Source organism: Spodoptera frugiperda, chromosome 9, assembly GCF_023101765.2.
Source record: "Spodoptera frugiperda isolate SF20-4 chromosome 9, AGI-APGP_CSIRO_Sfru_2.0, whole genome shotgun sequence".
NCBI classification, from domain to species: Eukaryota; Metazoa; Arthropoda; class Insecta; order Lepidoptera; family Noctuidae; genus Spodoptera; species Spodoptera frugiperda.
In genome coordinates, this window is record NC_064220.1 from 11061478 (window position 1) to 11074415 (window position 12938).

The 12938-nt window shown below is 40.9% G+C and overlaps 2 protein-coding genes across 4 annotated transcripts in view; one reads left to right on the top strand and one right to left on the bottom strand.

Annotated features, from left to right (window-relative positions):
• Positions 1-12938, bottom strand: part of LOC118271233 (myotubularin-related protein 5) — an 85860-nt gene that overhangs the window by 19043 nt on the left and 53879 nt on the right. For 2 of the 3 annotated variants that reach the window (XM_050695921.1, XM_050695919.1), the window contains exons 13-25: positions 8604-8739; positions 7950-8071; positions 7192-7307; positions 6476-6641; positions 5872-5977; positions 5243-5377; positions 4652-4820; positions 3989-4131; positions 2850-3007; positions 2100-2272; positions 1307-1490; positions 809-940; positions 416-521 (exon numbers count right to left, since the gene is read on the bottom strand). In XM_050695921.1, the coding sequence (XP_050551878.1) occupies positions 416-521; positions 809-940; positions 1307-1490; positions 2100-2272; positions 2850-3007; positions 3989-4131; positions 4652-4820; positions 5243-5377; positions 5872-5977; positions 6476-6641; positions 7192-7307; positions 7950-8071; positions 8604-8739 (1846 nt within the window). The remainder of the gene's footprint in view (positions 1-415; positions 522-808; positions 941-1306; positions 1491-2099; positions 2273-2849; positions 3008-3988; positions 4132-4651; positions 4821-5242; positions 5378-5871; positions 5978-6475; positions 6642-7191; positions 7308-7949; positions 8072-8603; positions 8740-12938) is intronic. The other variant, XM_050695920.1, reaches the window with a different exon arrangement.
• On the top strand, positions 9449-11870 carry LOC118271236 (uncharacterized). Its single transcript, XM_035587242.2, has 4 exons — positions 9449-9566; positions 10090-10242; positions 10863-11024; positions 11672-11870. Exons 1-4 carry the CDS (start codon positions 9498-9500, stop codon positions 11837-11839), a joined length of 552 nt encoding a protein of 183 aa, XP_035443135.2. The 5' UTR covers positions 9449-9497; the 3' UTR covers positions 11840-11870.

Sequence of the window (12938 nt, forward strand, 5' to 3'; positions counted from 1 at the left end):
GTATACGACGTATGTATGTTATTTTAAGGTATATATCTATGGGCCATAGTTGCTTGAGTATAAAGGTTTAAATAAATAAATAAAAAAAAATAAAAATTATAAGTGCGATGCCGGCCTTTTGGGGGGTTGGAATTTAATTTAATGTTGTTGCGGATTCGAGAATTTTGGAGGGGGAGGTAATTGGGCCTCCAATAACCTCATTCACACAACGCAAGCGTTGTTTCACGTCGGTTTTCTGTGAGGCCTATGACGATATTTGACTTTAATGTTTATAATATTATACAATGTAATACAAAAATGTCATAGTGTGAAAATATATATAGGTAAAGTCGTGGACTGTCAACTTGATTAAAAATTACTACTCAGAACAAAAAGTTACAAATAAATGATTGCATTAACAAAATATGTGGTGTACCTGTTCTAAACTGGACGTAGTCTCCGTCCCACTCTGTGTGTTGCCCGGAGTTTGGTGGCTTGCTTTCAACATTCCCATTACTCCTTTATGGTGGGGGGCTGCAGATCTGGGCAAAATATTTTCATATAAAAACATATGAGTCATTGCGTTTAGAATTCCCTTTTTTTTTTTGAGGGGGAAAATCATCCAATGACTTCTCCCGCCTTGGGTAAGGCGGAGAGTGTCAGACTCTTACTGACTAAAAACCACCCCGTTCCTACCCTTGCTTTGAGTCGGAGCCCCGGTAACCTGTTACGTTGTCCGCGGCTCCGGGTCGGGTTAGAATTCATTTACGTCAATGAAACCCATACGCGTAGAGCTTCTCATTTTTTCTAAATGTATATGAGTATGTACCTGGCCAGTAGCGCGTGTGTCCTTGGATGTCTCCAGGTGAGTACAGGCAGGCGGCCCTGCCGGTAGCAGCGCGACACGCGCCGCAGGGAGTCGTCGCCGAAACTCTCGGGTACGGGGATCACTGCCGGGTAACTGGGGGTACACAGGTGGGTATTGTAATAATGTAGTAGTATTTAATTATTTTGCTAATAAATTATGAAAATGTTCGACAGATGGTTAAGTATAACCTTTTATATAATAGGTAGATTAGGTACACAAATATTATGTTCATAAGAGGACTTCATATCATGGGTTTTTATATTATAATATTTTTGAATTGAATTCAGTTTTCCAAACCGTGGGCAAATAACAAATAAAAAGAGTTAGATTAAAGTAATTCACATATCAATGTCACATTGAATAATTTGTTAAGATTTAGATTTGTTTATTATATTACAGAACTTTGAAAATCTCTCATATTTACCAAATATGACCAAAAATAATATAGTCGCAAGCTACCTCCTGCAGAGCGTGTAGACGGCGTTGGCGTGCGCGAGTCGGAAGGGCGCGGCGCCCAGCCCCAGGCGCAGCCAGTCGCGCGCGTACCGGCGCTCGCGCAGCCGCTCCACGCAGCGCGCCGCGCCCCCCGCGCCCCCACCGCCCCCACTCTCCGCGCTCTCGCCGCCCAGCTCCAGCTCCTCCACTGTACAGCACTTAGGCAATACGTAATCATATGTACACGGCGACATAGCGGCATTTCTATACTTTTATAAAGTATAGGGAGGCAAAGATCCAACCACCTGTGAGTAAGCAAGTATAATCACCCATAGATGAGACATTTAAAACACCAGAGAAGTTACAAGAACGTTGTAATTTTTTGCGGGAAAGCGAGGAATTAGATCCCCGTCAACCTCACTCACATAGCGCAAGCGTTATTTCACACTGGATTCCTATGAGACCGTGGTATATCATTCGGTTTGATGGAACCAACCCAATTTGTAAGTAAATCTTTTTTTCTTTTTTTTAATACGTTGCTCCACACTAGATTTCCTCCTGTGTCATGGGTGCGTTTACAAACACAAGGTTAACACACACATAACACCCACAAAACAACAATTTGCAGATCACACAAAGAGTAGCTCCGTGTGGGAACGAACACGCTACACGTTGCGCGGTTACCCAGCTACCGCGCCAATCGTGCAGTCACATTGAGGTACATATTACATTTTCTGACAAAAACATAACAGTCACTTCAAATCAAAAACAGCTACAAAAAACGCAACATAAGATAAAGCCCAACAATAAAACTAACTTGTATAAAGCGACTCACAGGACAGCGTGTCAGCGGACAGGGACGCCATGAGCGGCGGCGACGTGAGCGACCGCGCGTCGGCCGACGGCAGCACGTACTTCTGCCGCTTCGACGGCTTCGGCTTCAGGCCCGCGCGCCGCGCCGTCTTCAGCAGGGTCTTCTTGGCAAACCCTCTGTGGGGAACATACGGACTTTGTTATTTATGTTACATTCAACATAATCCTAATAAGGAATTATTACCATATTTTTTTTAATAAACTACAATGTTCAGTTACAAATTGTAATCCTAATAAGTTTCCGAATTATCGGCACTGCCACGCCATGATACCCTTGCTTAGTCATTCACCGAAACCAATGAATCTATCCGCTCAGCTATTGCAGCTATTGTATCTCATAATTATAAATGTGAAATTATGAATAGAACCTGTGCATATGGCACAAGAGTCATGTAGACCACCTTAGATGGGGCACAATATAGCTGATGTTCGACCAGAGTCACTTATAGCCAAATGCCTTCTGACTTTAGCGCTTGTCTACTGAGAGAGTAGAAAACTCATGGGGATACATTTATGTATTTAACTGTAGATTCGCTAAGTAATTAAGAGTTTTCAGACTATGCAGAAGGTCTAGCTGGTTATGGTCACCCGTTTCGTCAGTATGAGTACAAAACCACCCCGGGTTTTTAGTGTGTAAGAGTCTGGCACTCCCTTTGGAGGGGCTATAAATATAAGACGCTGTATAGGTCCGTACTTGAGCGTGTGGTGCTTGGGCATGGCGTGCGGCGCGGGCGGCGCGGAGCGCGGCGCCAGCGCGAAGTGGTGCAGCACGTGCGCGGGGTGGCGGAGCCGCGCCACGGCCTTGCGGAACGACTCCACCGCCTCGCTGCCCACCTCCTCGTCCAGCGCCACCTGGACACCAACAAACACAAAGCTACACTTTGGAACGAACACCTCACTAAAACCACCCCGGTGGCCACCCTCAACACCTGTAAAGCCGGGTCCAGACGAGTGTAACGTGTAATGTAATCCACCGTGTAATGTAACACGAATTCTACGTGTGGACGGCAGTACGAGCATTACATGTAACACTCGCGCTGAAGAATTCGTGTTACATTACACGGTGGATTACATTACACGTTACACTCGTCTGGACCCGGCTTAAGGGGCACCGGGTCCTCTAATAGACCTGCTCCAGAGCCCCATGGTGCAACGCCTGTTACGGCACATCCCTAGGGAGACGAGCGTCTCTCTTGAGCTATGCAAGTTGCACGGCAGCACGTGACCACTGTGCTGCCGTCTTCCCTGGGGTCACTGGGTGTTGGAACGAACACCTAGCTTCACTGCCAGATAGACTGACTGATGATTTTATTGTAACTTTCATGAGACATACTAAATTAATTATTATGTTATCGGCTTACTCACGTAATGTTTTGACGAGGAACTCGACTAGCAGTAGCAGCGCGACAATCGCCGCGTCGTGTGTCGCGGAATGCTGCTCATGAATATGAGCCTCTAGCATGGCTTGAAACTAGTCGAGTTCCTCGTCAAAACATTACGTGAGTAAGCCGATAACATAATAATTAAGACTGACTGATGATCAATTCTAATTAAAATTTCAAAAATGCGTAATTAAGGATTAATTGAGATAAATGCTTTAACTTTTCACCTTCAGTTAAGATTTATTTTACTTACACTACACAAGAATTAATCGTAAAGGTAAGACAAAAAATATACGCTCATATTTAACTTACTAAAACTATGTGTAAAAATTCTACCGCTGGTAGGCAAATCTACCAATCGGTAGGTTATTGGAATGCGCCGTTAGTCACACAAGTCTTATATAGTTACTGTTACACATTTTAAACAAGTATATTTGATTGAACATCGTACCTTGATCAACTGGAATGTAGCGGAGCGGAGCTGCAGCCCCTCTTGCAGCGACTGTTCCAAGTGCGGCAGGTAGTTGGTCCGGACTTGTTTCTCTCGCGTCAACGAGCACACGGGGAACGATCGCACCACCGTCTGCTCGCAAGCTGGAAGAAACACGATTCGAAATTATAAAGTATGGTTTAAGTTAATTTTTCCTTTTTTACGTAACGATTTTAATATTTGCGTAATAATACTACGACTGTATCATTGGTCGCAAGTGTCGACCAATGATGCAGTCCACTCGAAAGTCGACTGCCGAGCAAGAGAGCTCAGGTTTGATTCCCGGATCGGGCAAAGTATTACTGAGCTATTAGTGGTTTTTCAAAAAAATCTCAGTGGTAGCTTAGTCTGGATTTTGCCCAGTATATGGCAATAGGCTCACCTATATAGGCCTCATATTACATGGAATTTATAACACAAATTGTGTAAAGTGAGTATACATTGTATATTTGTATAACGGCATTACGTTCCGTAATGTGCACCTCTGCCTGCCCCTTCGGGGCTAAAAGACGTGACGTTATATACAAAATATGGTTTAAGATGTTAGAATTACTACTACTAGTTAAAAGTACGAAATTTTAAATATTTGCGCAATATTAGTACACTTTGCGCTAATATACTTACCATAAGGATCAGTAGGAGTGCCTTTAAATATAAGTCTATAATTAGTGAGGAACAGAGCGCCCTCTGCCGGCAGTAGCGCGGTGTTGCGACCGTCGCTGACGAGGTAGGCCCGCAAGGCTGGGACGGTCACCGTCTCGCCCGGGACTAGCGCCGGAGCCACTATTCTAGGCTGGAATCATACAATATTATATTGTTTTAATAGCAAATTTTTTGCGCCATAAAAATACTAAAGTCATTGATTTTTATGCAATTGAAAACGATCGTAGAATACGATGGTAGAATGGATTAGTCGACATCGATCAATAGTTTCTACTACACCAATCGATCGATAGCCGATAGATACTATCTGTCGATGGTGGAATGATAAAGAATATTAATGATGTGTAATATTTTCTATGTAAATTATAAATATCGTGAGATCTGTATAAAAATGCGAGCTCTTCAGTAAACCTGTCGAGAACGGTAAAAAAGGGGATATTCAATTTTTAAATTACCTAACCAGACTGAAATCGGCTTTAGCACCAACAAGTTATCCTGAAACTAGAAAGATGTAATTTATACCTTAAGGCACGGTAATAGGGTCTAATTTACCTTTTGGACGGGTGGTAATCTTCTGCTTTCTCTGGCGACTGCATCCAACGTCTCTAGATGCATATGCACGACTCCCGGTATCATCTGGTGTAAGCAGCGAACGTGCTCTGCAGTCACACCGCCTTCCGTACACACCTGACAAATATTAAAGTTGATAATTAAGGGTCTCGGTGTAGATCGAAACTAATCGGGTATCCTCGAATGATGCTATTTTTGAGGGGGAAAATCATCCACTGAATTTTATCGCCTTGGGCCATGACAGTGTCAGACTCTTACTGATTAAAAACTACCCCGTACATAAATCCTAATTTTCGAACCAGAATCCCGGTAAACCCGCTAGGTAGTCCGCAACTCTGGATCGACATTATGCTAAACCGTTAATTATTATGTTATACCATGACAGTTGTTAAATAAAACGTAAACTGACAAAAATATTTTCATGATTTTGGAACGTATCGATGAAACATTAATGAATTAATTTTAGCTTTGGGTGGCCAATAACTAATATACTTCATGTGTACGACTTGGAACTGTATCGTGTAAAATTTTAAAGAACATATTTTTAGCTTTGGTTTGCCAATAACTACTTATAAATATAATATACTCCATGTGTACGAAATGTAACTGACCTTATCAACAAATCGGGAAACCATTTTGATAACGTTGTTCCCAGCCTCGCCCGGGTCTGCCTCCTCGAAGCCTGACTCCGCGTCCACACTATCCGATTCAGCCACACTGTTGACAAACATATCATTCAAGTTTAATCTTCAAGTAATATTGACTCAATCATTTTTAGTGACATCCATCGCATGGCGAACGGCAGAATGGACATATTTTGTGACCACTTTTACACGTTTCACGGGTGTGTCAAGAGCTTTGACTGCACGCTCATTGGTTGGGAGACCAGCAGTTGTGCAACATGTCGCGGGTTAGATTCCCAAGCCAGCCAAAAACTGATAATGGTATTTTCTGAGTACAATATACACCCAATGTTCACCATTTGAAGTCAGAAGAGTCATGTAAGACGGCGGTGATCCTATTGCCCGGTGGTGGCCACAATTCCAGACTCTATGCTACAACTGAGAAATTTTCGAAAATCTGAAAAATGCCCAGTAATACTTTGCTCGACCTAGGAATCGAACCCGAGACCACTTGCCCGGCAGGCACACTTGCAACCACTCGACCATCGAGGCTGTGGAGGCAAGCTAGTTACTGATAAAATCGTAATCTTACCTATTAGTAATACTATTGCTAGCCCTGTCGGCGTCGTCTCCCCTGACGTCAGCTCGTCTGCCGGCGCCCTCTAGCGGCAGTAGCAGGTACACCATCCGGTTGGCGTAGTGTATCGCCTGGCTGTACAACGTCGACTCTTCGCTTGCTATTAACTCGCGTTGTTTTTCTAGAAACAAAAGATGGTATTTGTTTACAAACCTTGTTTTTTCTTTAAAAAAAAAGCGTGGTCTTATTTTGACTTTTTTTAATCTGCCGTCACCACTTGACACTGGCAGTATAGTCGACAACACTGGATTGGAGACTCGGTTGCCAATAAAGAAAAAAAATTGGCTTTTTTCCTGAGTCATGTGTGCATACTAAGACCATACACACAACAACAATTGGGGGATCAGTGAAACAAGTCTTTGTGTGATATACAAATTGTTTTGGATCAGGTGTGGTATGTTGACTTGTATGTTTGTAAAAGTACCCACGACACAGGAGAAAAGTTCTAATATGTTAAAAATTGTGGTAAATTTAAGCGAGGTGGAGGCCCCCAGGCGAGGTGGAGTGACGATCTGCGCAGGATGGCTGGCAGGAGCTGGATGCGAGTCGCTAGTGATAGAGCAAAGTGGCGAACAATTGGGGAGGCCTATGTCCAGCAGTGGACTGCTATACGCTGATGATGATGATGATGATGAGTGCTAAATTTGAACATATTATAATAATTCCTTTACCTGGAGCTAAGCTTGGCCACAGCCTCATCTGTTCGGCTGCAATCTCCAACGCGCTCGGCTCCTGAGCCTTTAGCAGCGATATGTATTCCTCGTCATCTCTGGAATACGAGTCAAGACTGAAATCAAAACATTAAATTTACATTATTTTTTCTTTATCAAACAAAATTCACTCACATCATATCAATCTGTAATTATTCAACACATTTACACCAATTTGTACAAGACGTAAATTAATAAAACGTTAAGCTATTGATTTTTTACTTAAAAAAGTCGAAACGTCACGCTTTTAATCCCCGAAGGGGTGGCAGAGGTGCACATTACGGCACGTAATGTCGCTATACAATGTACATCCAAATTTCACTATTTGTGTTATAAGTACCATTTAAAAGGGGTGAGCCTGGGCTACTGAGACATTTTCGAAAAACCGAAAAAAACCCAGTAATACTTTGCCCGACCCGGGAATCGAACCCGAGACCCTTTGTCCGGCAGTCGCACTTGCAACCACTCGACCAACGAGGCAACTTAAAAAAGGTACTTCGATATCAAATATAAAACAATTTCAGACTTGTATAGTAATAGTAAAAAAAGTAGTAGTAATTGCCACAAACAATCCCTAAATATAAGACTGGAAACAAATTACAAAAGTAAATGTAAATCCTTTAGTGTTACAGATTTCCAGGTTACCATCGAGGGATCCGTCTGCTTCTTTACCACCTTATGCTATAATAAATCTATTAACGGGTATAAGTGTCTCTTACCTAGGACTTGGCACTCTCTGATGATGTGTGGGGTTAGGTAGATACAGGGCTTTGATGTCCCTCTGCACGTCTTGGTAAAACGCTGCCTCCCAAAACTGCTGGCTTGTCCATACTTGATGTTCCTAACAACGACAAACTTGTTAAAGTTGAATTGAAAATATAAAAAAAACTTTAATTTTAACGGCGGTGCTGATTAGGTAAACAAATAAAGTATGTAAATGTTAATAGTACGTAATGTTTTCGAATGGGCCGGCTCGACGGAGTGATACCACGGCCTCACCGAAAACCAACGTGAAACAATGTTTGCGTTATGTTTTGTTGTGTGAGTGAGGTTACCGGAAGCCTAATTACCCCTTCCCAATCTTTTCCCCAACAACCCTTAAATTCCTAACCCCCAAAAGGCCGGCGACGCACTTGTAACGCCTCTGGCGTTTCAAATGTTCATAGGCAGCGGCGATTGCTTACCATCAGGTGATACGCCTGCTCGTGTTCCATAAAAAAAGTCTTTACAAAACAAAATGTGTACATGTTTTTTTTTATCATATTAATTTTTATATTTATTGTTTTTTTTAAATGGTGCAAATAAAATGTTTTTCTTTCTTTCTTTCTTCTTCATTTATATTATTTCCTTTTGTTTCACTGGTATAGCTGTACCTGTATGCACATGTAAGCGTATTGTATGACTCCGGTGCATAGTTTCCTGCAGTAGGCGGTAGCGAGCGGCAACATGGCCGCCGCGATAGTGTGCTCATCCAACGCCGTCGCCGACTGCAGCGCGCAGTTCATTAGTCTGGAACAAAGAGAAACAAGTAAATAACTAAGAACTTTTCAGGAACGTCGAAAATGCCATCACTAGAAGCATGTTTTTATAGTTAAGAGTCGAAGAAGATGTTATCTAATAATAATCATAAATTTTGTGTCTTAATCTTACAGGGGGTTAAGGGTCCGTTCACACAGACCGGCTCGGTGAGGAGATCAAATTATTATCAAGTTGAAAACAGAGTTTTAAGTATCTGTATTAAGGTTTATTTTTTAATATGCACTGTTTTTGTTCCAGCACCAAATAATATTCTCAGAATAACAATTAACGGACTTTCGGTAAATTAATTTTAGTAATAGCCCGTTATATTATAATGCAATAGCCTAATTAGGTACTAAATCATAACACGACACATTCATAACAAATACATACTTTACTATAGAGAATATAAAATCATTAAAGGTTATTAGTATACATATACGAAGTAAGTACCTATAAAACACTAATACTGCAACATTCCATTCTATTCCATTTCCCTACATCATTACAAAAATAGCAATTTAATAGATAGTAATTACATGATTTGAATAACTAGAGAAGGTTACATTAATACAATGTCGAGTGGACATCACATAAGCATTGATTTGTATCAAAAATACACTCTGATGATCATCACGCTATCAGATGCCTTCCTTATGGCTGCTCATCACGATATGTTTACACTGTAACATATAAATTGGGCGGAATGTGATGTGTGTATTTAGTGTGTGTACATTTGTGTAGATACAATGTTTAAGACGTGTGTGATACTCGGGTTGGCTTGTGTCTTGCTGCAAGTTGCGGCTGACGATGATTTTGTAAGATTCTTATTAAATCTGTGTCAATTCATAAAAAAATGGCTTTTTTCCAAAATTTGTCAAGACTGTTTGATTTCCCAGAAAACTCGATAAAAGAAAATAGGATTAATCTTAAATTTTTGAAGTATATATTTGCGGATAAGCTACCTATTTGCATCTTATTAAGATTTTGAAGGTTTTTTAAGGGGTGAAATTATTCAATGACTTCTCACGCCTTGGTCGAAGCGAGAGGGAGTGTCAGATCAGATTCATAAAGACTAAAAGTCACCCCGTTCCTAATCCTGTTTGTCGAGCCGGAGCCCCCGTAAACCCGCTAGGTAGTCCGCTGCACCTGATCAGACGGCAGCCTTACTGGAGGCTAGATACCCGATCTACAGCCGAAAGTTCTTATTTGGAAAGACCATAAAAAAATAGGTTATTTATTATACATTTACTACGTTGCCTCAATCATCCTAGTATTTAAAGATTAAATAGAACTAGATTAACCGAAATTATAATATTTCATATATTTTAATCGTTACAGGGTCCCGGAACTTGGAAGGTCCACTTCATAGAGAAATGCGATCAACACAACCATAAGTTCATATTCGACATAAAACAGAAGAAAATTAATAGAACCCACGACGGATTCAATGGAAACCTTATACTGGACGAAGATTTCGACGAGTTTTTTGGAGTACGTTATACAATTATTTATTTATTTATTACTTAAGACTCGAATTACAGTCAACACAAGAGTTTGGATACAATTAGAAAAAATAAAGACTGATTCAGAGGCCTAAGTACGAGTTTATTTTACGTTTAACGAGATCGAAACGAGAGCGCGTTGGGCACCCTGATTGGTTGGTTCATTCGCGCCGGCCAATCACGGCGCCGAATGCGTTCGCGTTTCGTTTTCGTTCAACGTAAAGCAAACTCGTACTAAGGGTACCGTACAGAGACAGTATCAATTAGTTCGCTTCGCCATCAGCCAATATACCACGGTAATAGGTAGGCGCTATCATTGCGCAAAGTCAATTTTACTGTCTTACCAAATCCCTTTTGCTGGTTGTAATATTGCTTCACTACAAAAAATTACCCTGTCCATCACTACATAGTATAAAACAAAGTCACTATTTTTGTCTGCTAATTACGCAACGGATTTTGATGCGGTTTTTTGTAATAGATAGAGTGATTCAAGAGGAAGGTTTATATGTATAATACAGGCATAATATATCACCAATGCACCCATGCGAAGCTGGGGCGCGTCGCTAGTAAAATAATAAAATAGTCTTAAATGTACATTTTCCTATGCAGGTCCGTATAGATATATGCAAGCACGTAGACGGCGGGTGTAAGCAGTACCAGGTGTTGTCAGACGACTGTTTCATCAATTTCGTCAACAAATACGCCGAGGAAAACGCTAAGGTCGCTTTGACATTCGCCGGTGTAGTTCCACCTGAGTTTCCAGTACATTCGGTAAATCATTTTATTATACGTTAAGACTTAAGATAGAGCAAACTTAGGCAACAACAGAGGATTATAACGCCTGTTTCTCATGCATGAGGGTCTGAATTCGAAACCTAACAACAGCAAATATCACTATGACTTTTCTGACTTATATGAACTTTCCAATAATATTAGAAATTACTGACTAACGATGAAGGAACCCGCAATGAGCAACCGTCTTGCCATCTCCGAGGCGAGAGGGAGTGTCAGACAGTTACTGACCCTCACCAATCAGCCCGTTCCTGACTCCTGCTTGTCGAGTTTGAAGCCCCGGTAAGTCCCGCTGTGGATAGTCCATGATAATTATGACGCCCGTATGGTAACACATCAGATATTGCACATGACGATGGTAAAATAGGGTTCGAAAACTAGACTTAACATTCGAACGGCAAGTATCCATGACATTTTGAACAAACGTGTAGTTTAATTCTCATTCTCTGTCTGTAAAGAAGTCTTTGCTCAGACAATTACAGCCTAATGATGATGCGTATGAAACGTATCGTGAACGTATGAACGCTGTGCTTATAATTTCTAGGATTATAAGTTTGAAATGCGGGACCAACCTTCATTCTGCAACCGTCAAACCAAATATATATGTATTTAATTTAATTCCACAGGGCAATTACGAGTTAAACGACTATATATTCGACTACTCGGAGCTCCCAAGCGACGGGTGGTACGGCTACTTCTGTGCCAAGGCCTTCGTGCTGCAAGGATCCGAAGAGGTCGGCTGCGTGGAGATCCACGTCGAATTCATCAAAATAGAAGAAGATGAGGATGACTAGACAATGTTAGCTGTTGATGATTGAGTATAAGAAACAATATATGCTAGTTTGATATTATAATTATATTGAAATGCATTACATACCTATAAATGTTTGATGACGAAAAATACAACGTGTCAATCTAATTGGAATAAATGCAAAATTAAATTTGCAAAAAAAATTAGCAGACAAAATCGCTTTTTTAAACTATTGAAAGATCATACTGTATGTTAAATAAAAATGTATTTAATAATTGGATCAATACAAAAATAAAAATACATGCATAATTTTTTTTTTATATTTTCTGTGTAAAACTGTGTCTGTTTGATGATCGATCCTTGAGTCAAAAAGTCTAAATGTGAAACATTCCGAATATTATTCAAAACATTAACTGACAGTCCCTAATATCTTGCATAAAATATAATATACTGCCAATATGTTTACACCACTTTTAATGTGGGAGAGCCATGCTTCGGCACGAATGGGCTGGCTCGACCGTAGTAATAATACGACCTCAGAGAAAACCGACGTGAAACAAGGCTTGGGTTGTGTTGCCCAGGCCCAGGAGAAGGAAGGAGGAATTGTCCCTCCTTCCCAATCTTCCGAATCCCCGATTCCCCAACCAGCCTTAAAATCTTAACCCTAAATTCCTGGGCCCCAAAAGGACGGCAACCCACTTGTAACGCCTCTGGTGTTTCGGGTGCCCATGGACGGCGGCGGTTGCTTACCATAAGGTGATCCGTCGGCTCGTTTAACCGGCTAAACCCACAATAAAGATGAGAAACTGTATTATTAGGTTTTATAAATAATAAACCCACTAAGAGACGGGTAGAAACACCGTTTAATGATTCTTGCATTATTTGGCTACTAAATCGACCAATGGTTACACAGAAATTATGGATTCATTAAAAAATATACAATTTGGTATAACTGTCTCCATACTGAATTAATCTTTAGTTCCTTACCTGTATACCAGACAATTTGTCTGATTGTACATATGAGATGTGGTGTTGCAGACGTATGCTAAGGTAGCTGTTTTCTATCTGACAGGTTGTAAGCTAACTTGTTTCAACTCCAATGGTATAAAAATATATTCTTACATTCTGTACCCTTAGTATGA